This window comes from Colletes latitarsis, chromosome 14 (genome assembly GCF_051014445.1).
Source record: "Colletes latitarsis isolate SP2378_abdomen chromosome 14, iyColLati1, whole genome shotgun sequence".
Lineage (NCBI taxonomy): Eukaryota > Metazoa > Arthropoda > Insecta > Hymenoptera > Colletidae > Colletes > Colletes latitarsis.
This window is the reverse complement of record NC_135147.1, coordinates 22,573,608-22,596,772: the sequence shown is the minus strand read 5'-3', so window position 1 is coordinate 22,596,772 and position 23,165 is coordinate 22,573,608. Positions and strand designations below refer to the sequence as shown.

The 23,165-nt window shown below is 32.4% G+C and overlaps 2 protein-coding genes across 4 annotated transcripts; one reads left to right on the top strand and one right to left on the bottom strand.

The window, feature by feature from the left end:
• The first annotated feature begins 1,657 nt into the window (after positions 1–1,657).
• LOC143349665 (tyrosine-protein kinase receptor torso-like) lies at positions 1,658–10,226 on the top strand. Its single transcript, XM_076781074.1, has 18 exons — positions 1,658–1,762; positions 3,534–3,579; positions 3,978–4,120; positions 4,310–4,436; positions 4,508–4,615; positions 4,749–4,819; positions 4,958–5,123; positions 5,245–5,408; positions 5,549–5,678; positions 5,912–6,048; positions 6,203–6,437; positions 6,645–6,817; positions 7,100–7,196; positions 7,299–7,364; positions 7,493–7,566; positions 7,878–8,092; positions 8,278–8,415; positions 9,897–10,226. The coding sequence occupies exons 1-18, from the start codon at positions 1,658–1,660 to the stop codon at positions 10,066–10,068; spliced, it is 2,367 nt and encodes a 788-aa protein (XP_076637189.1). The 3' UTR covers positions 10,069–10,226.
• Positions 10,116–23,152, bottom strand: Rme-8 (receptor mediated endocytosis 8). 3 transcript variants are annotated; one of them, XM_076781597.1, is made up of 19 exons: positions 23,020–23,139; positions 22,754–22,832; positions 21,853–22,120; positions 20,376–21,221; positions 19,269–19,712; positions 18,481–18,891; positions 17,826–18,391; positions 16,772–17,687; positions 16,130–16,486; positions 15,852–16,043; positions 15,264–15,776; positions 14,520–15,098; positions 13,987–14,416; positions 13,627–13,909; positions 13,331–13,544; positions 13,033–13,218; positions 12,813–12,953; positions 12,425–12,665; positions 10,116–12,350 (listed from the first exon to the last, which is right to left on the bottom strand). In XM_076781597.1, exons 2-19 carry the CDS (start codon positions 22,819–22,821, stop codon positions 12,235–12,237), a joined length of 6,771 nt encoding a protein of 2,256 aa, XP_076637712.1. In that variant the 5' UTR covers positions 22,822–22,832; positions 23,020–23,139; the 3' UTR covers positions 10,116–12,234. The 3 variants fall into 3 exon arrangements, with proteins under 3 accessions (XP_076637712.1, XP_076637711.1, XP_076637713.1); XM_076781596.1 differs by having other exon boundaries at positions 22,754–23,152; XM_076781598.1 differs by having other exon boundaries at positions 19,269–19,637; positions 22,754–23,152.
• Positions 23,153–23,165: the final 13 nt, after the last annotated feature.

The following is a 23,165-nucleotide window of genomic DNA, read 5'->3' as shown; positions in this document are numbered from 1 at the left end:
AGATTATTAAACTAAGAACATAGAAGGAATCAAAGTTCCTTCGATCTCCTCGTTTAATTCTGCCAAGCAATTATTTTATCGAAGAAAACGAGGGAAGATTGCAGCAGAAGTGCAGTAGATCTCTAACTTAGGATGTCTGATAAAAAGAGAGTACCTGAGACAAGGTCGACTTCTGCTGGGGGCTACGTGTTTCCGCGGGAAGTACCATTTTCCGCGAATCAAATTACCGGTAGAAAGTATTTGACGAGATATTAATATATACAATAATTTTTTGTGACTGGGATTCAACACAGGCTGAAACGGCTCTACTTGATTATTAGAAATAGATTTGCTCATTATATAACACGAATACACACAATTTTATTAGTGTTGCGAAACATGAACATTAATTACGTTTACTTTCAAGATAGCGTTACGAATAATATGTTGTAACTTGTTATGACTTTTTAGACTACTTTTAGAACCGCGAACGATGAACATTTTTTGTATTTCCTTTCTAGGTAGTGTCGTGGATAAGTGCTTATCGTGGTTTGCATTATGTTAACTTCTCGATCTCGAGTTAACTTCTCGTTGATTTAATTGTAAGAGATTTTGTTCTAGCGTAGGAGTTCGAACGTAGATTTTAGAAACGATCTTACTGGGATTAGTTTTACTCGTGCTCAAAAGTACGTTAACATATTTTGAACGATAGCGAACGGACGGGACCGAACGACGAATTTTGAATAATGTATGCCACAGACTGAAAAAGAAGAAATATTTACATCGCTTCTTCAGAATTTCGTTCACTACTTTGATTACAATGTAAAAAATAATTTTAAATTTTAAATGATATCGTTAAATGTTGGCGATAATACATGTTTTCTGGAGACTCGGGGTCAAAATTTTAAATAACGAAAATAACAAATTTCACCCGCCATACAACCGCCAAAATCGCGAAAGTTCGGGGCTCGGTATACTCGGGGTTAAGACTGAAGTTGTTTGTCTTATATACACTAAGTCGGTGTTACAATAAATATAGGTATTGGATAGAGTATGTAAATGTTAAATGCCAAATTCAAATTAGGTTAACAGCCTGAAAGCGAACGGTGCAATGCATCTATATAAGAAATACAAGCATAAAAACCGAAGTCGATTCCAATGTTAAAAAGGCTGAAATAAATATATACTGTGTCTATAAAAACATCATAAATGCAATTATTCCAAGTAAAGAAACCATTGTGTAAATCGGTATTTTCTAAAACATGCGTCTTTCTATCGGCCACGATCAAACATAAAACATGGACGAAAGAATGGTCGAGGCGGAGTCAGCTCAGTCTGTGGTGTCCTTCCTTTTCTTACACACCATGGACGACATATAGTAGGGGACACGATCGTAGTCACCGAAAGTTGCGATCGAGAGTACTTCGGTTTCAGTAAATTGATTGTGACCAACAAGAACATAAAACTGACCTCGACGCGTTCCGCGGATTTAATTTCGAATTGCTGTTAGGCTGTAGTGATCGATCTGTAGTTATTAATTAACGAAACTTAAAGCGTTATTACTTCGCCGAATTTAATTATAAATTGTCATTGTTGAGTCGTTAAAATATCGTTTCGAGGCAAGAAACGTTTGAAAATTTATCAGTGAATTTATACACGTAGAAGTGGAATCGCAGTGATGCATGCGATATACCAATTTCTGTTGATCTGCGTAGTATTTAGCAGCGTGTTCTCTGTACAAGACACCTCGCTGCTGATCGACTGTTTGACGGCCTGTTTAGACGTGAGTACAAGAATACGCTAATAGACACAAATTTGCAATGCGAATATTCCACGTGGTTGAAGCTCGTTTAAGTAAACAGAAACGCGTTACCGAATATACGTCCGAAAACTGTCATAAAATAAAATTTTATTCGCTGAGTCGTGAAGTAGTGTTCGATGTGCCTTTTACAAATGTATTATAAAAACGAAATTCAAAAATTCTCATCGCGTACTGTGTTATCCGGGATACCCCCAATTCTTATATCGTGCTATACGAAAGATATTTGTACGCGTATAAAGTTAAAATATTAACGAAACTTTATGTTGAAGAATCTGTAAGAATCCCTGTTTGTAATTTAATAGTAACTTGCTCGAAAACGACGGCGTATTTCCTTGTCCTTCGGGTTTGATCTCAGAATAATTGGAAGATCCATAATGTGTTTGGAACGCATTACAAATTGTAGCAACGGACGATCAGATTTTCCTGCTTTCGAATACGTTTAACATAAATAAATGTATCAAATCGCAGCTAGCATTCCTCGAAGGCAATAAAGAGCGACAAAATCTTCGAATTTAGCAAGGTTTTCGTCAGATTTGTTGTATTCCACGGTTTTCCACGGTTATTTTAACTAAACGAAGTAAAAACGATGTAGGTATATTGAAAAGTAACCCTGATAAAATTAGATCGTCGATTTTGATATTGTAGATGATTTACTGCTTTCTACCTATACCATGAGATCTATAAATAAACGAATATATTACCGTACTCTTACCTCGACATCTATACAAGGTGTTGTAAGAATTCTTTTTTCATTTTTACACGCGTTTTACATCTTCGTATCGCAACATCGGGTATTCTTCTAAACATCGCTGGCCTTGTTGGAATTATTTACACTGTACTTGTCACAATAAAACACTATTGCTTCTTTTAATATTATAAAGCAATAGTAAATTATACCTGTGTATAAATAACAGATTTTCACAGACTCGCTTGCTTTGACGAATATATCTCATAGAAAATCAGTTTTGTTCCATTGCTATTTAAATAATAACAAAGTTTTCGAAGCGCGAAAGAAATAGTACGATTTACGATACGATAGTTAAGAAACAAAAGAATAATCTTACTCTTTACAATACATTTCAGAAAGGGGTTGACTATGACTTTTTTATTGCTTACAAAATAAAATTAATTTCAAATTGTTCTTATTTATATGAACATCTGTAGCTTCTATAGACAGATGCATCGTGAATGTCTTTTCAGACCTCGAAACTGGCAGGGTAGGTATAGAAGTAAAATTTCAGAATTTGATTTAAATTCTAAATGGTCACGATAAGCTGTGCGGTATACGGTTTGCATAATCTTGTCTTTGACTTTCACAAGGAATTATGAAATTGTTTTCGGTAGTCTTCTTCCGAAAGTCTTTGTATATTTGCAATTGTTATTTGCGCTACCTTCACGGATTTTTCATACAAATAACAGGTACTTTTCTTCAACAGGATTATAGGCGAGGAAAGATGATTTTGTAGTTATTTTTACTTTGAATTTCTCCTTCATGGTATTGGTAATATCTTTTGGAAGAGTTACGATATTGTTCCAAAATAAATTTTAATTGCATTATTTGGTAAACCAAGTGTTATGCAATTTGAAATTAAGTACGATCCAACGCGACTTTATTTTAAATACTTATTTGCTTCAACTTCTTACAAATCGCATACAAATTTAAGAATAGATTTTCACAGAAGATATAAATGGTAAATGTAATGTACAATAATGTTGTATATGATTTTTCCAGGAAGTGTGCCAAGATGCCTGCAACGATCACGTACACGAAATCGGTCGTAGGTTTAAATTTTTCACTAAATTAACAAAGTTTCGCAGAAATTAATATCGTTCTTTTGTACGAAAGAAACTATTAAACTGTGAAAGAAAAACTTAATTAAAAGAATTTCTTTGTTACGCGTGCAATTGAATATGTAAAACTTGCCTAACGTGTCTAACCATTTTTCTTTATTTCTACTTATTTTGGAGATCTTAGACGATGAACATAGTATGGTATTGTCTGTCTTCCGTTGCTGTGAGGGTTTTCTAATGAGTTAGAACCAGTTGAAACAAATATAATAATAACGTGTCGATATCGATGCTTACAAATATAATTGCGCGCATATTGATTCATTTAGTCATCTCTACTGTCATAAAAATGTCGAGGAATTTTCATAAAACAAACTTTCGTTAATAGTTTATTCACAGGTGGATGAAGATACCGTAGCTAATACGAGTCTTCAGTGTAGTAGTGACAATTTTATGATAATCAAGTTCAATTCTGGAAAGTATATCATCGAACAGAGAACTTCCGAATATCCTTGGAACTTTACGAAAGTGGTGAATAATATTTAATTTTTTATTACGACGTTCGTGAATTATCTTCTGAGATTTTATTTCTCAGCAAATAACTTTTAAAAATTATTGTACGAAGAATGAAAATTTCTTTTATATTTATTACTCGAAGTGCAAGTATACAGCTTGAATGTATTAAATACAATAGAGTCGTACAGTAGATATATTTTGCAGAGAAATGGTGATGTAGCAACATTTACAAATTTGAGCGTAGGTACCGATTACCAATTTCGGTTCTATAAAATAACGAAGGATGGAATTTCGCGTCCGGAAACGTCGAGTTCGTTTTCGACGTATCCAGGTGATCCACTTATTGCGAGTAATCATTTTTAAGCTACCTATCTCTAACTATATTCTATACACTTTTTTCAGCCGATTACGTGCCGTTACCCGTGAAAAATATATCATTGTTTAAAATAGAAGCGGAGACGGAAAATAAGTGTTCTCTACGAACAGATTTCACTTTTGAACCAGCAGAAGGTAATAACAGCGCGTTTGCGAATAACGAGATAGATCACGTATGCATTTTTATGCATTTTGAATTATACTTTTCTGTAAAAATTAGACATGTCTTTCTTTTTTTACATCGCCAAAGCTTATGTGACAATTTTAGATCGCAGTTGCAATTACAACATTTTAGTTTGGTCTGGAGAACACGATTTGGTCAACTATGATTTGAAAATGGTAATAATACTTATCATTAGCATAATTTTATTTTAACGAATAGAGCATTTAAAAGAAATTGCCTTATGACAACTTTGCTAGGAATAATTTAATTCTAGTTGTGAAAATGTTAATCGAATCACACTGATTGGTTCGCAGATTACGGATTTTCGGTTCGAACTAAAGCAATTATCGTTTAGTCGACAAGTCAGAATAACGATGTTTTCGGTTAACAGTGATAATACTAGAATGAGTACTGACAGATCAATGACCATGTACACACCGACTTGTTTAAACTATTATAACAACGATTTAACCATTTGCAGTGAGTATGTAAATAATTATTATTTCAAATGATGGAATTACTAATTGGTAAGAACGTAATATTTTTGTTAAAATTTGTAAACGTATTTAGCTATTTTAATACGAGTTTATATGCATTTTAGACCCGGAAGATGTAAAAGGATTGCAAGCGACGCACGTTTACCGTTATGGAGAGTTGTACGATCTTAACGTTAGCTGGGATAAGCCTGAAAAAAATCCGGACAATTACACAATACACGTCGATTTAGGAACGCAATACGAACCTCTAATTGAAGTCGTACCTGGCGTGAGCAAAATCGTTTAATTCTGATATGCTTACAATTAGTCTTTGTGTTTGACCAAAATTTGCTAATATACTACCAACCGTTATAGTTCACTGATCGTGATGTTTCAATTATAACAAACGGATGGTTGTATTTTTTACAGTATAAAACCCAGACATCCTTTTTAAAGGTGAAATTAGGATTCCAGTATGAAGTGAGTATTGTTGCTGATTCGTTGGGAGGAACAAGCTATCCATCAACGATCATCAATAATCTCAGCGATGAACACACAGGTTCATGACTTTAACATAATATTTTTAGTATTTTAGTAAAATAATACAAACACTATGTATAAATAAAAACGTTTTTTAAAAAATATCTGAACTTTCTAAGGAAAGATTTTATAGTGTAGTGTAACAACTGGTGAAAAAGTGAATGTAGCATGCATAATTATAATTGCGATTTATAGTACGACAATAATGGTAACTGTATTTCGAATTATGATTCAACACTATTTTGATTGCAGCTATAAGCACTTTCTATCCTGTGCTTATCGTCGGAGTAATTATGTTGTTCACAATTATGGTATTAGTTGGTACGGTTTATTTGCAATGCTATAAACAAAAAAAGAGGCATTTTTCAATAGAAACTAAGCCGTTCGAAGTGAGTGTAAAATACAATTTGTTACAAATACTTCTTGGATATTGATTACCATAATTAAAAAATTAGAAAATAGAATTAAAAAGAAAACAATAATTTTCACGAAAATAATGCTGCCCCGTGCGATTACAGGATCTAGATTAAAATATTTTTGCAGAGTCTCAACTCAAAGGATTCACCCAAAGAAACTATCACAAAATTGCTGGACAAAGATTACACGACTGACATTATTATGACAAATTATCCGTTTATACACGATAAATTCGAATTGCGTTCAAAATTGTTAAAACTCTATGGTGTTCTTGGTAGCGGAGCTTATGGAATTGTGAAACTAGGCTCCTTGAGTGATGAATTTGGAAACGTCAACAACGTGGCAGTTAAAATGCTCAAAGGTGAAATGAACAGAATGATCTGTTTTGTAGTATAACACTAGGTGTTATGCTATTAGTATGTATAATACTAGATTTTAAAAGTTTTTATAGAAAATTAATGTTCTTTAAACTGACGATTTTTTCATTCTATAAATTTTGTATAATACAGTTACTTTATTGTACTTTGAAAATTGTGTATTAAAGAGTAAACTGAATCTTGCATCATAGATAACCCAAGCGCAGAAGATGAACAAAATTTCTATAAAGAAATAAAGATCATGAAAATTGCCGGTCAACATCCAAATATAGTATCGTTGATCGGTTGTTGTGTTTTGTATAACAAACCAGTGCTGGTAGTGGAATATTGTTGCAAAGGAGATCTACAAACCTATTTAAGGACAGTGAGTATCGTAATGTTATGTTTCGTTTGCAAATATTTTAGCATAATTATCTTTACTATAATGTAAATCAAAATTGAGTAAAAATGTCGTTAATAAATTTCTATTAGATGTAATGTCTTATTTTGTTCGTTTGTTTAACAGGTAACAATATTTTCATATTACATTAAAATATTGAGGCGAAACGATATGTACCTATTGCAGTAATAAGAACATTGTTTTTTTAATCAATTCTACGAGATCCTTATAAGATAACTTTTAAGTGTAATTATAATGAATTTTCAGATCTGGCAAAATATGGTAAACGTTGCCATTAATCATAGAGAACGGTTCAAACGTGACGCAGATTCATTCACTATCGGTAACAGTGAACATTATACGAGTAAATCCGATATTTATTATTTGGCAATCAATAAATTACTTAATATGATAAACTAAGAAATATCTGTTTGAATATAATTTTATCTGTTTTTGTGTCAACTAGATGGAAAAGAACGAAATAATCAAAACATTAATGTAATCGCGAATCGTTTATATGATATTCAAGAAGGTAATTAACATTTATACAATGTGTCTCGCGAACTTTGTCCACTTAAATATCTTGATTATTAATAAAAAGAATACTAATATTTCAATCCATCGTTCATTCTTGTAATCATGCTTTTTGGTCTGTTGTAGATGTAGCACAATGTACGGAAACTGTTACAGTAAACGACTTATTAAACTTTACAAGGCAAATCACTATAGGAATGGTAAAAAATATATTCTTTTACATCTAGTTTATTAACTGTCGAAATCTCCTTGAAGTTACTTTCTTAGCAGCTAAAACACTGAAAAATATGATCTTGAAAAAAATGAATTGAAAATTTTTCCAATTATAAAAAGGAACAGATATTTTTATGCCTCAATCTGAATTTTGAAATGTAAATTCTGCTCGCTTCGTTTCATTAAAATATAGCTACTCCGATGTTAATTATTGTATGTTCATGGGTTTAATTTATTAAAACCAGAAATTTTTAAAAATTGTAGGGTTTCTTCAATATTTTTTGTTTCTGGTTGTCAGGAATTCCTGTCTTCAAATCGAATAATTCATCGTGATTTGGCAGCACGTAACATATTAGTATGTGAGGACGGAGTTGTAAAAATTTCAGACTTTGGCCTCAGCCGTGCTGTTTACCAAGAAAATTTGTACAGAAAAAAAGGACACGGCAAGTTACCTCTGCGGTGGATGGCAATCGAAGCATTAACACATCAACTTTACTCAACTTATAGTGACGTGTAAATTATTTTTATAGACTTTGTTGAATTAAAATCATAGAATATTTTATTCTTTATTTCGATTGAAATTTGCTCTGACAAATCATGTGTAAGTGCTTGTTAAAGTCACATTAGCAATTTGAATGGGCAATTGTTTGGACTGCAGATATGTTTCTTTTTTGTAATATAGTTACTCTTTTCTCCAGGTGGTCTTTCGGTATTTTATTGTGGGAAATTGTAACCATGGGTGCTGTTCCATACCCTGGTATTCCAAATAACGCAATTTTGGGACTTTTGAAATCCGGTTATAGGATGGAACGACCGCCAAGCTGTGGCGTAGAGTTGTGAGTTAAATACATATTTAGATTTATACAGGGTGTTCGGTCACCCTTGGGAAAAATTTTAATGGGAGATTCTAGAGGCCAAAATAAGACGAAAATCAAGAATACCAATTTGTTGATGGAGGCTTCGTTAAAAAGGTATTAACAATTAAATTAAAAAATTTCAAATCGATTTGGAAAAATTATTTTCGGTTGCGGGGGTTAATTACAATCATTTTGGATGAATACACATATCCCCGAAATCCTACCCTCCTTCGAGAAAAAAATTCGGGTAGGTGGTGAAATTTCTCGGCGAAAAAAAAATTTTTCAAATCGTTCTAAAAAAATTATTTTTAGATGCAGGTGTCAATTACAATAATTTTTGGTGAATAGATATACTCCCGAAATCCTACTCAGTTTCGAGAAAAAAATTCGAGAAGGTGTGAAATTTTTCGGCGGAAAAAAAAATTTCAAATCGTCTTGGAAAAATTATTTTTAGTTGCACGGGTCAATTGCAAGTATTTTTGGTCAACAGACATACCCCCGAAATCCTACTCAGTTTCGAGAAAAAAATTCCTTACCGAAAATCTAATTTCTGGCCAGAAATATCTGTCCGAATTTTCATGCGTATCTTTAAAACATCATAACTTCTGAACGGATTGGACGATTTTAATGTTTAAAAAAGCAAACTACGCGTATTTTGACGGAGAATATGTATAAATCACAAAAATATTCGAAAAGTTGGTCCTTGACCCCGCAAAATGAGAAAAACCCCATAAAAATGGTCCAATTTTCAAACAGCCATAACTCCTACAATTGTGAATATATTTCAATGAAACTTTTTTCTGAAGTAGAGCTCATGGATACCTACAAAAAAATATTAGACAACTTTTCTATAGGGTGTCAAATAAAATTACTAAAAATGAAAAACGAATTTTTAAGAAAAATCGACAATGGGGGTAGTAGGGTAGGTGCCTAAATTTTTCGGCGAAATTGAAAAGTTTCAAATCGTTCTGGAAAAATTATTTTCGGTTGCGGGGGTCAATTATAATCATTTTCGGTGAATAGACATACTCCCGAAATCTTACTCACTTCCGAGAAAAAAATTCAGTATTGGCGGAACTTTAAACGTTAATAACTTCTTAACGAAGCCACCATCAACAAATTGGTATTCTTGATTTTCGTCTTATTTTGGCCTCTAGAATCTCCCATTAAAATTTTTTCCAGGCTGTATACCAATAGGAGAGAAATCACAAGAATGATTTGTTAAATATATTTCAACTTTGTTTTAAAATTTAAGAATAAAATATTTCTTAACACGTTGACTTTTAGCGAGTCCTGCGCGTCCTGGCAACCATTATAATAATTTATTTTTTTTCAAATTATCTCAAAATACCTCTAAAAGAGTTGCTTAGAATTTACAATTGCAAACATTGCTCACCCGTTATTAACATGACAGTGAACGTGTTAAAAGATATTCGATCTGACATAACAATTCTTTCCAGATATAACATTATGTTGTCTTGCTGGACTGCACGACCTCAGAGTAGACCTACGTTAACTCAATTAAAACAAAGCGTGGATAAAATACTTTCCAATTATTCAGATAATAAATACCTGAACATCCAAGAAATTATTCACGATGATCAGTATCATAGTCGTGTGTTTGAAATCTAATGTTCATAGGTACAGGGACATCAATATAAATACGAACATCGTACCATGTGCAAAATCGTTTATTTTCTAATTATACGTACAATAATCTGTGGTATAACTTCTTTTATATATATATATGTGTGTATATACAATATCTTACTCTCGATCTTAAGAACTCAGGCGGAAATACATAAAAATAACTAAGGCTGTCTCGTATTTGTTCTCGATTACTTCATTGACAGTAACAATATTACACACAACACACCGGTACCATGCCGATTGTTTTTTTCCTTTCTATTACTTCTCCATTCCATGACTGATCAATTTTTTTTTTCTGATTAATTGCTCAACGTTTTTTATTCTCGAAGTAATTCGATCGACGAATCGAGCGCACGTGAACGAATAAAAATCATATTCACGCGAATTCCTGTGACCTAAGTCGGAAATTAAGGGGTCCTAAGAGGAACTCGGTTGTCCGTTTTTTATTAGAATTGTAAATATAGAAATTTATATGGTGCGTTCAACAGACACGTACGTTTACCGTCACGAAAGGAACTGTCGATGTTCTTTCTTTAATGCGCCTGGACCGCTCGACTCCTCGATCCAGAGTAGCAAAAGTGTATTACAATTGATGGATGGCAAGTGCAACGCAAGTGCGTGTTTCGTATCCTAAGTTCTACGTATGTTCAACATCATGGAATCGATCGCTCCATTAAAATACTAAAAACTGATATGAGAAAGAGGAACTCTCTACCCATGGAATCTATTCCATTCGATAGATCCTCGTTCAATATCACCGAGAAGATTTATCATTTTTTCGGTCTTAACCATTAATGAACAACAAAATACCCTTATAATACATAAACATTTTAAGAAACAAAAAAAAAAGTAATAGAAAACATATACTGTACGGAAATAACGACTAAACATCACGTTTAATGTATACATTCGATTTTTCAGTTGCGATTACGTACATATGTTTTTACAATCGATTAATTCATCAGCAGGCATCCAATATACACTCGTAAATTCTTAGTTTCCTTACAAAATTCGTTGGAAAAATAACTAGCATGAAATCACTATAAAAAAGCAACAGCAAATCGATTTTATATTATAAAATTTCGTATTTCTGAATATATGAAAAAACAGAGTCTTTATTTTTTTGTTTATATTAGACCTAAAAAGTGAAAGCATCTTGCAGTATCAAAAAATGCTATTAACACCTGAAAGTATATTATTAAATGACGTATACTATAATGCTTTTATGCAATGGCGATGGTAATAATATTTCGGTGACATATGGGACTCAGAACATTTGAAATTTGGACCAAATAGGTACTGTTTTCATTTATAGGTATTTAAAATACATATAATACAATCTTTAAAAATCTTGCAAGGAGTACTAATCACACTTGAATACAGCAATAATGATAAATATTGCATACATTATTCCTCTGTTTACTAAGAATGTGAGTTTCTGAAAACATGTTTCCTTTGCAATAAAAATAATTTATACATGTATTTTCTACAATATTCTCTTCAAAATTCATATGCTATCACAGAGAAAATTGTTACACTACGTATAAATTTTTGTATAATACGTATATTATTTTTCTCGTATTTTTAATTTCAACAAGCTGCAAATGTTTCTTCAGATTTTCAAAGGACCCATGTTTTTTCTTCACATTATTACTTTGATGGATGAATCTAACCTCTTGTATGATATTAACGAATTCTCTAAACAACGTAAATTCTGTTTTGTAATAAATATGAAAACTTGTGTTACAAGATTTGCTAAATACAAACTAAAATTTTTCTTTACAAAACTTTAGTTTCGACAAGAAAAATTCTTTTTAAAGAAATTTTTCTAGAAAAATTTATTTAATAATAGACTTTCATTGAATACTATCTTTTGCCACACGCTAACACCGCTGTAAAGAATGATATTACTTACGTAATTATATAATTTGCCTATACAGCATAATAAAGAGTATCATTATATATATATCATAATAATTTTAATATAAATGTAAATTTAACAAAAACATTATTCGATTGATAAATTCCTTATTTTAAGGAGCCGAAAATCACAGGCAATGTAGTCTTTATATCGGTAGGATCTACCGATAGGAATTTCAGGATTAGTATTTTTACTGCCCCTCGTTTTTACTTGCAATGCTACCTATATCAGATACTATCATTCCTGTTAATTAAAGTATCTTCTTTGTCAACTGGTGGTGGGCCAGTGGTTAGAGTGCTACTTGGACCAGCCGTTAAATAACCAGCAGACACCGGTGTCCCAGCTATGTAATGCACAATTTATGTTTAAATATTTTACATACAATAGCACGTTCGATATATTATATGCATATCTTACCAGTAAGATAACCAGAATTGTTAGTATTAGAAATGAACAGATCATGTCGCTGATCTTTGTATTCTGCCCACACACTTGACTTTTCCAGTATAGCATTTACTTTTTCCCCTAACAACAAACTTCTAGTCATAGCTTTCAAAGCTTTAACTATTTGAGCTTTGGTTGTTGCCGGATTTTCAATAATATCTAATCGTCCGTCCAATATATTCAATAGATAAGGTACCATTTCAGCATCCAAAGCCTAGATCATATAGTCCGAAATAAGGGCAATACATTTACCTTTACTACAGCTAACTCTCGATTACCGTGTTGATAAATTAATTTCGCGGAGTAATCGCATTTCCGATTAATTTACAAAATCACAAAAAAGGACAATATGATAACTCACCTGTTTTATAAGTCTATCTTCATTAGTCGAAAATAATCTATTTAACGTTTCGCACGCTATCGCTATCATATCACGCCTAGATTGCATAGCATGTTTTAATGGGCTTATACATTCCGTTTGACAAATTGACGATATACAAGTCTGAAAGAAGTGATACAGTTTGCATAAATTTTAGCAGATATTATCAGATATTTGATATAAAGAATGTTGTTGAACTTACTTCGCTCGTTGCTAATTGATGAAGTATTAATATTGCAGTTTTATATACAGATGGTTGATTATTTTGCATTGCCATTTGTCGGCAAAGTCTAGGTATATGGCCTAATGATGGAACTTGGTCTGCTAAACTTGGTTGTGCTTGAAGTAGACATACTAGTGCTTGAGTTGTTAATTCTAACATATCCGGCTATTTAATAAAACATTATAAAATAAGATTTCAATTTGAAAACGATTAAATACTATTGAAAAGTAGACATATTTCTTATTTGTGACAAATTAAATACCAATCTTACACTTACATCAGTTTTTTCCTTGGACATAAATGTTAACGTTGTATCCAGAAGTTCGCTTAAAAATTCTTTAGGTTTCCTCAAAGCCCATGCAGGACTGGCTATAAATAATCTGAGATATACACCGCCCACTACAGGTTCATTTGTTGCGATATCAATATTACTTTGAGTATCAGGTAACTTCAATATTGCATTCGGATTTCTCCTCTGCAATGCATAATATCTAGAAAAAATTATGCACTGCTGTAAAACCAATAAAATATGTGGAATAGTGTTGGTGATATTTTAAAATAACGTTTACATACTCCTCTTTTAATTCAGCCACAATCCTAGAAGCTCTAGCTTTGGCATTGTCGTCCCAAATTAATTCAGGATTTTCATGTTTTGTTTCAAACATATGTACACACTGTTTAGGAGCATCACGTATCGCTTCGCTAAATAATCTAGGTAAAAATTTAGATAAATCCAATTTCACTTTTGGCCCAGCTAACTTGTCAGATGACATTTTACCAAGCATTTCTGCAGCAGCCTCGCGTATTTGAGTATTATTCGAATTACAAAATAGATCGAGAACGTACACAACAGCTCCTATAAATGCACATAACTTTTGTTGTAAGGAGATAATACACAATAAGCAAGCGATCGTAAAATTTATATTCACGTACCTTTAGACAGTGCATCTTTGACGATTTTTGTCGAGCTCATTAGAGCATATAAAGTTTCTAGTATAAGAAGCTGACTCTCCTTTAAAGTATTTAAAACCAATAACAAATGTACTATAACTTCATTTGCTGCAATATCATCCACACATTCTTGATTTTTTGTAACATTGTTAATTACTTCAAGTGCGCTTTTTTGAATTAACTTGAAATTGTTGCAACTTAAAAGTCCAAATAATAATCTAAAATGTCCTATACATTGTAATTCTATTCCCGGATTATTTTTAATCACATTTCTTAACGCTTCTAGAGACATAGCAATATGATCTAATTTTTCTTGATCTTTTTTAACTAGCGCTACATTTCCCACTGATGTTAAGTATTCCCACGATCCAGATAAAAAGTCAAGTAAGTTGATTGTAAAACTTTTAGGATTCTGTAATATATTAATTTTTTAAAGTATAAATATATGTTTCTTTTCATTAACAAGATGTACATTTAAACGCAGTACTTTTTTTAAGGAAAAGAAAATACATTACCTCTATGGGAAATACAGGTTGTTCATTGTATATTTTTACAAATATCTCTCCAATAATAAGTTCATCAGCGTGAACGCTGTACTTAAAGTCACTAAAATCGTGCTCAAAACTGTCACTGCCATTTAATCTTTCTTGCCGTTTAGCTTCCAAATATTCATTCAATTCTGCTCTCGTCCCATTATCCCAAATTAAATATGGATTTGAGCAATTTGAGTTTAGGATTTTCAATATCTCCTCCGGTTTATTTTTCGCAAGTTGACGGGCAAGATAAGGCGTTAATAAACTTTCTAGGGCAGCAACTGTGACAGGATTGATAGGTGTTTCGTTTTCTTCAGTCATGTAACCGCCTAATCTAACACAAGCTCGAACTGCTAATTTAGCTAAATTATTGGCCACTTCTTGACGATTTTCATCCTGATTTCTTTCAACGCCACCTTCTTCCAATGTATAATCATAATTAAACATAAACAGCAATAAATGCCATAAAGCTCCAGATTGTAACAATTGCATTTGCAACACGCTGTCCGTAGCAAGAGAAGAAATACATTCTGTGGTCACTGAGCATAACTTTGTTAAATGCTGTAAAAAGGGTAGTTTAATATGTACTTGTAATGTTTCATTAATTCAAAATTTTTTAGTGACTTAAAGATTTACATAATTTTAATAATAATAGAAATATGTATAAGTCAATTTAATTTGAAATATTAAATTAAAATTAAATTCATATTAAATATAATAACTAACCTTGAAATGTAATATTCTACAAAGATCTTTAACTAATTGTGGTAGTTCAATAATTCTGTCTTTACAACCTCTAAACGATCCAGCAACTGAGAAACACCTAGTAATATGCATGCAGACTTGTACTGCTACATCACCATGCTTACTAGATTTATTTAAAACGGAAACACATCGTGTATAAGCCTCTAACAGAATATCTAATCCCCCTTCTCTGCGAAGCTCCTCTGCATTCAAAGCAGAACAGTGTACTGTATGATATGCAAGTTCGCTAGCAGCAGCTAGTAGTGGTGCGGATTTTGAAAATAATTGTTCGTCATCCGTTTCTAATTTGATTGTTTTGATTAATTGCGGATATCCTGCATATTTATAAGGTTGAAGTTCATCGGAATATCTATGAAAAAGAATGCTTTGTGTTCTTAAGATGAGCACTATATTATCAGGGTTTGGACCGTCGGTAGACCAACAACTTCGACTACACAAAAATTCATATGCTTGATTGACAGCCTCAAATTTATCCTATAAATAAAATTATATTTCCGTGAGATATACATTTCAATTTTTTATATTAATAGGAATTATACAATAACTTACTCTGCCTTGTGGATTTTTATCAGGATGATACATTTGTGCAAGCTTATAATAAGATTTTCTAACTTCAGCTTCATTGTGTTGCTTTCCACTAGCCAAGTGGAGGACTTTATAGGCTTCATCCACTGTCATCAGTGGTGGTTTTTTCTCTACTTCTTTTTTCCATGTGTCTAGTACGTCTTTTAATAACCGCACCTAAATATTACATGTTACTATGTCAAATGTGTTTTAGAAATTTATAGAGATATATTTCGAAGTATATTCGTTTCTTATTGACTCACAGGTTCAGGAATAGGCCATTGTGGAAATCTTACAGTATCGCAAAGGTGCCGCAAATAAAATATTTGACAGAATAATTCCTTTTCTAATTGTGGATACCTTATTGCAGGTATAGCAATATATTGATACCTAGCCATAGTATGACTTCTTAATTTTGGAGAGAAATCTGCGATATGTGTTGCTATTTTTTCAATAAGCATTCTTCTCATCTCGGCATTCCAAATAGCTTCGGGCGTATCGAAATCTCCGAGAAATATTTGCGCAAATTTCTCCGCGCCGTGATTTTCTAAATAACTAACCATTGCATCGGGTAAAAGTTGCCCAAGAATACTTCGCTGCATAATATCGGGAGTTACATTCTACAAAAAATTGTATCATAGAAAATCAATCCAATAAAAAATAGTTGAGCGAGCGTAGTTTAATATATGTTTATATTCGTCTTTTTTATACTATCATATTATTTTTTGTTTTTATTTAAGTAGTATAACAAAACTTATTGTACTGAAGAAGATCGAAAACACAAATGATCGAAACGTTCACGTGAAATTTAGTATTGTGCTTTTATATATGTATCAAAAAAAGTTACATGATAACACTGTTTTATTTCGTAAGTGATAGAAATGTGTGTTTTCGAGCATACTTACATCATCGCTTCTAAAAGCTTGTTTTGTGTGTGTTGTTTGTAAAAATCTTGCTACTGGTAAAACATTAGAACCAGTATACATTAATATGAAGTAGAAGACACCAGTAAGATAAATTTTTGAAACATCTGCATTATCCCGCATTATTTCACATAATAAAGTAGCTACTTTCTCAACTAAAACTGGGTCGAAAGTTAATAAAAGTTGAACAATATGAGGTAGGCACTGAAGATCAGATAACAACCGCTTCATTCGCGGTAGGGGTCTGATTACCGCGTCATCAACATCCCTACTTGGAAAATATTCGCACATTTTGATTAAAATATTTAGAATTAAAGTTGCCAATTCACTTTCATTTATTACTGATACTCCTTTCGCAACTAACGTCCATTTTAATTGTGGAACTTGTGAAACCATACGCCATCCATCTAATCCTGGTGCCCAAACTTTTGTTTTGTATGAAATTTGATTTGTCTGATACAGCTCTTTTAAATCTTTCAAGCTTATAGGTCCTTTTCGTTGATCTCCATCATTATAGTACCATTCTTTCTCCATAACTTGTTGCTGCTGTGGTCCTGCTTCTATCACATTAGTTTGTGTAGGTACAACTGCTCGAGATGTATGTAAATGAGCTAATGTCAACAGATCCACTAATGCGCGCACTCCATTTTGATCCATTATATCCTTCACATTCCTTCTGTGTAATATGAGTTTATTTATAAACATGACTAGTCTATCACGTTCCATTCTGTCCGTACAACGTTCCAGCATTCCTACAATATATTTTGTGTCCGAAAATGGACCAATATCTTCGTAATATCGATCATATACTATAGTCATTGCTTGCAAGCAAAGGCACTTCATTTCAACTTTTGTTGTTAATATGAATCTATGGTACAAGTCGTTAAAAAATTCATACCTATGATGAAAGTAATAATTCGTTACTTAACATGCACAAAATAATATTAGAGATAAATTGAACAAGTAAAAGTAGCACTATAATTATTTACAGAACGTTTTATTATACTAGAAAAGAAATTAAAATTGTAACACATACGATTTTCTTATGGGACTGTCTGGACTATCTTTTTCCAACAAAAGCCTTAAGTAATAATCGCCAATCTTCACTTCATCTGACAGGCACTGATACTGTACTTCAAATTCCCTATGGTTCCAGGCAATTAGAGTTCCACCTGCTAAATCTTTATCAGAACTGAATGCACGAATCTCGTTTTCAAGTGCTGTTTTCAATTCCTCTCGTGTTTTATGGTTCCAAATTAAATTCGGCAGTGAATGATCCTGATTGAATTTATAATAAAACAAATTCCAGTTTGCTTCTGATTTGATTCTCTCTCTGCGTTTTCTTAATACTATTGGACGTTCTTTAATTTTCTCTTTACGCTCAATGCCAATTCTGGCTCCCCAATGCTGAAGAGCATGCTCAACATGTTTTTCAACCATACGCATTTGGCGTTCGATAGCAATCCACTGTGGACTTTTTTTGTTTTTCGATGCATGATCTATTGCTATCTTTAAATTGTCACGATTATTTAATCTTTCTTTTTCAAGAAATGAATCGGGGACTTTTTCGTCAGAGTCTAAGTAATTTAATAAACCAACAGGCTGTACAAATGCACAATGAATACAAACTTAGATATTTTCATTTTTGTAATTAAATGAAAATAATATAACTTCAGTCAATAATAATTTACCATGATCCTTTTCAATAGACCCATAGCTGTAGGATGTCCTGTAACCCAAAGTCCTACGAGATGTCTACACAACTGTCTATGTGTTAACAGTCTACCATCAGTACCAAGAGTAAAAAGACTATTTAACAGGTGTCTTGGCAAAGCTCCCTCAGCAAGTGCAAGTTCTTGCATTTTTGCTGCAATCTCTGCTGCACCCTCTTCAATAATTGCCCTCATTATCAAGCCAGCACCTTTAACAATAGCTAGTGATGGATGCTGGAATAATTTAAAAAGTGACCTGCCTCTTGCAGCAACCATTTCTAAAAGGTTGTCGAAATGTTTACCATCAGTTGTTTCACTGTATGGTACACATAGAGCAAAAGTCAAAAGGTCAAGCATGGCAGAAACTACCAGAGCACCTGTACTATGATTCTGAAATATTAAAAAAAATATAATAGTATTGTTTTACAGATAGGTAAACAGTTATTTAAAAATATTAACCCTCCGACAGGCGCGCTTTTTATCGTAAGACGAGCGCCTTTTTTCGTAGTCCGCACACGCGGCGTTAATATTATGAAATTTTAACTTTTGGGTCAAATAAATAGAAAAACCTTCAAATGAGGAATAGGAAAAGGTCCGAAGTCGATCCGATAACGGTGAAAAAATTTTTGGCGGAAGATTAAGTCGCGGAACTAAGTTGTGTACTCTGTACACGGGCGCGCCCGCCGGAGGGCAAATTAATATGATTAATCTATACAAAAAAGTACTTCCAAAAAGAAAAACGACAAATGTAGGATTTTAACACTTACAATATGGTTAATCCACATATCAAGTAAACTTTCCAAGAATTTATTACTGCTGAGAAGACTACTTTTATTTAACTGTTCTTGTCTTAAATCACAATCATCGTGCATTGGCTGCATAAGGGCACAAATACAATCTATAGCAGCTTGTGTTATACCACAATTTTGCCTATTTAAAGCTTTTACAACTTTGTGTCCAATAGCTTCCCTGAATCCAGGAAGAGTTGTAAATGCAGTGAAACCAATTTTACTAGCAACCAATCTTCTTATAGCATGGAATTGTACTTCTATTTCACTGTTTGTTTCCAAATCTTTACTGACCAATGTATATAAAGCTCCAAGAATAAGTTTATCTTTATTTTCAGTAAAAAGACCCTGCAAGTAGTTATTCACTGTATGAACTATTTGCAGTTGCATTCTAGTTACAGTCCATTCAAGCGGTATAACATCCTGGACAAAAAGAGAAAATATACGTGTAGTTTGTTGTGCAATCTATTTATTAATATAAATAGTTATAATCTACTTTTAAATTGAATAATTCTCGAGAATACTATATGAAAAGAGTAATAATGAAATAATCTTTAAAGATGAAGTATATTATGAAAAACGCTTTATTAGAAATCATTTTGTACATGTAGTATAGATTTAACTTTTTCATCATTTATTAGATCATAATTGAATTTGATTAGCATGTTTAATAAATATATTTATGTCAATTTTTGTGAATCATCACCGCTTCAATGTACTGTACCAATATACACATTCATATAAGAACAAATACAAGGTTTTAACACTACATGTAACATACATACGTACATATATGTATAGCATTAAATACAGTAGTGCCCACTTAAGTGTCCGCGATCAGGACCAGCCGTGGTTGTTTAAGTGGGCATGGTTACTTCTCAAAATTCAACGGAAATAAGGAAAGAGAATAAGTGTGAGTGAGATACAATAGCTGGCACCCGAAACCATATATACAATGTATCGATAACGATCGGCGTCAAGTTACGCTCGACACGCTCGACGTTCGAAGCCGCTTGGCTTCCAAGAATTGATGGAGATAACCGCGGACACTTAAGTGGGCGCTACTGTACATTTAATTAATCTTACATCTTGGGTCACAGAATAATTCAGACCGCTATAGGGAATATTTGCATTAAATCTTTCCAAAATTTCAGCAAAAGTACGTCCAGTGGGTGTTTGCTGAAGAAATTTAAGATGAGATGTTTCAACTTCTTCATCAACAGGTAAATTCAGAGGTCCAAGTCTTTTTCCTCTATTTACAGGATACATTCTGACATGAACATCTCTGTTACCAGATGCTCTAACACCATCCAATAAAGATGCTAATAAGGAATCTCTATCTGTTGCAGTGTAACTGCGTGTTTGACCATTAAGGTATTGTATAGTAAATAGTTGTGGATTTTCGTTATCGCGGACCAAAGCAAATATATCTGATAAAGGTCTAAGAGTACAAACATTATATGTCTGAGGATCTCTCTCCAATAAACAAGTATCCGAAAGACAAAGAGTTCTTCTCTGAGGATCTATGTGCCTAGATGAGTATTTATGAACAGTGAATTCTGATACACTTGTTATATGTTCATCTCCACTAAACTTGCCCAATCTTTGAGCAACGAAATCGTCTAGTTTGATTGGTTCTTTCAAAACTTTTATGCTGATACCTAAATTGTTCATAGCTGATTCAAGCAGCTTTTTCTTAATTTCTTCCATATGTTGGGAAGCAAATAGGTGTAAACGTCCAAATCCACCGCACACAATTACAAATCCATTAGGATAATCTTTCATTGTAGCAATCCCTTCAAAATCTTTATAACAATAACTGGCTAATACCATGTTAGTTGCCGGATCTAATTGGTCAAGACTATATGGTGTCACTTCTAATACAACTGGTAATCTTGTATCAGACCAATGATGCTTGTAAGCTTGATACCTCTATTAAAGAAAAAAATATTATAATTTAATTATAATAAAATAATAATATTAAATTACTTAATAAATTAAAATCATAATATTCGTTCAATAATTTATTTCGAAGTAACTATTTAACCGTTTGAGTCCCGTTTTCGCACTCTTCAGATTTCACGTCGAAAAAACCCAGCGCATTTCAACAATGCGCGCGATGAAGCGCGCTCAACTTTTCAGATGCATGTCGCATTGCTACTTTTTTGTATATAAATAATTCAAGTAATACATTATGTACTTCGTTCTTATCTATCATAAATTAATAGTATATATATATATATACGTATTTCATAAAATAATAAGTTACAAATTAAAAATATAATAATAATAGCAAACATAGATTAAGACAAGCGCTATCGCGCCGCTTGGATCTTTCCGCATTTCATTCAGAAAGCGCTATTGCGCTGTTCGGCTTTTTTCGATCGTGTTTTTTTTAAAGACTTCTCGTACTCAAACGGTTAAACTTTATTCAATTGCAATGCTATACAGAACATTTTAATCAAGACATTACTGGCCATATGGCTAGGCTGATAACAACCTAGATTGAGTTTCAATTCTAAGCTTATCAGTATAAACATATCACAAAGAGTATATAACTCACCAAAATTTCTTTGGGTTTCTCAACAAATTGATTCCTATATTTAAGTGCCTCAGTTAATAAATGAACTCTATATTCTGAACTAAATTTCATATTGTCAACTTTACGTTCTTTGCGCATTGTAATACTAAATTCATGAGAACCCAATTGATTTCTGTTTATTGGCTGTACACTTATGAAATCAGAATATTCCCATCTGTTTGTGACATCTAATGTGGTGGGATTGTATGTTGTTATACCCATGGATCCGATCGAAAAAATACGTTTATACCTATATTATAAGAGATAAATATTACTTTTCTTTAATATTGATATCACAGAACAAGATTAATATTCTATAAAATATTTAGGATACAGTAATAATTTATGATAAATAACATGTACTTTATGAATGCTCAGAAATATTTTAATCTATATAATAAGGATACTTATTAAACAGAAAATTTAAAGTGACAAGAAATCATAAAAATTATTTTCAATATATTAAACTGCATTGTAGTTTTATGATGATTTATTTAATATTAAAATACATTGAGAATAGATTAGTAATATTATTCATAATATTGATGCTAACATCTTTTCATTAGAATACAAATATATGAAAGTTTTGATTAACTGTTTCTTATTATATTGTTATAGTATCGATAATAATTTAATTATATTGTTAATTATTTTATTTCTCAAGTTAAATCTTGCAGAAATTAAACATGTATATATGTGCATCTTATAACAATGATGTTGTTTTATTTTATAAATAGTTTAACAGAAAATTCCAAACCATGTGTAACTACATATGCAATTCCATTGTTTGTAATAGAGTTAATTACAAATTGTTAACACTGATTCATACAAAATCAACGAAACTTTCAACGCAACACGAAGATTAAAAGAAACGCGCACTTACTTCCCCTTCCACGAGTGTTTGGTGACAAGAAAACACGCCACATCCTGGTTACCCTTTATCGGCATCATTGTAACATGTCCTGACAATAGAACGCACGTATTATCTCGAATAATGCCTTAACAAAACACTGATTACTGTCCGTAAAAGACAAGTAACGTAGGAAGGACATTCGCATACAAATTGAAAAAGAATTATACGAAAGTCATTTTTGAAACCGTTGATACGAGAAATATCTAATATTTTTGAATCACGTGCACAATATTTACTTTTGTCTTACAAATGAATGATATTTAGGCACTGTTTGATCGCGTTTTACCCAACAAACGTCATTTTCAACGGCTCCATCAGACTGGAAGCGGCCATGATGCTTGGGGGTGTTAACTAACAGCTGTTTCCAGATGTCAGTGCAGTC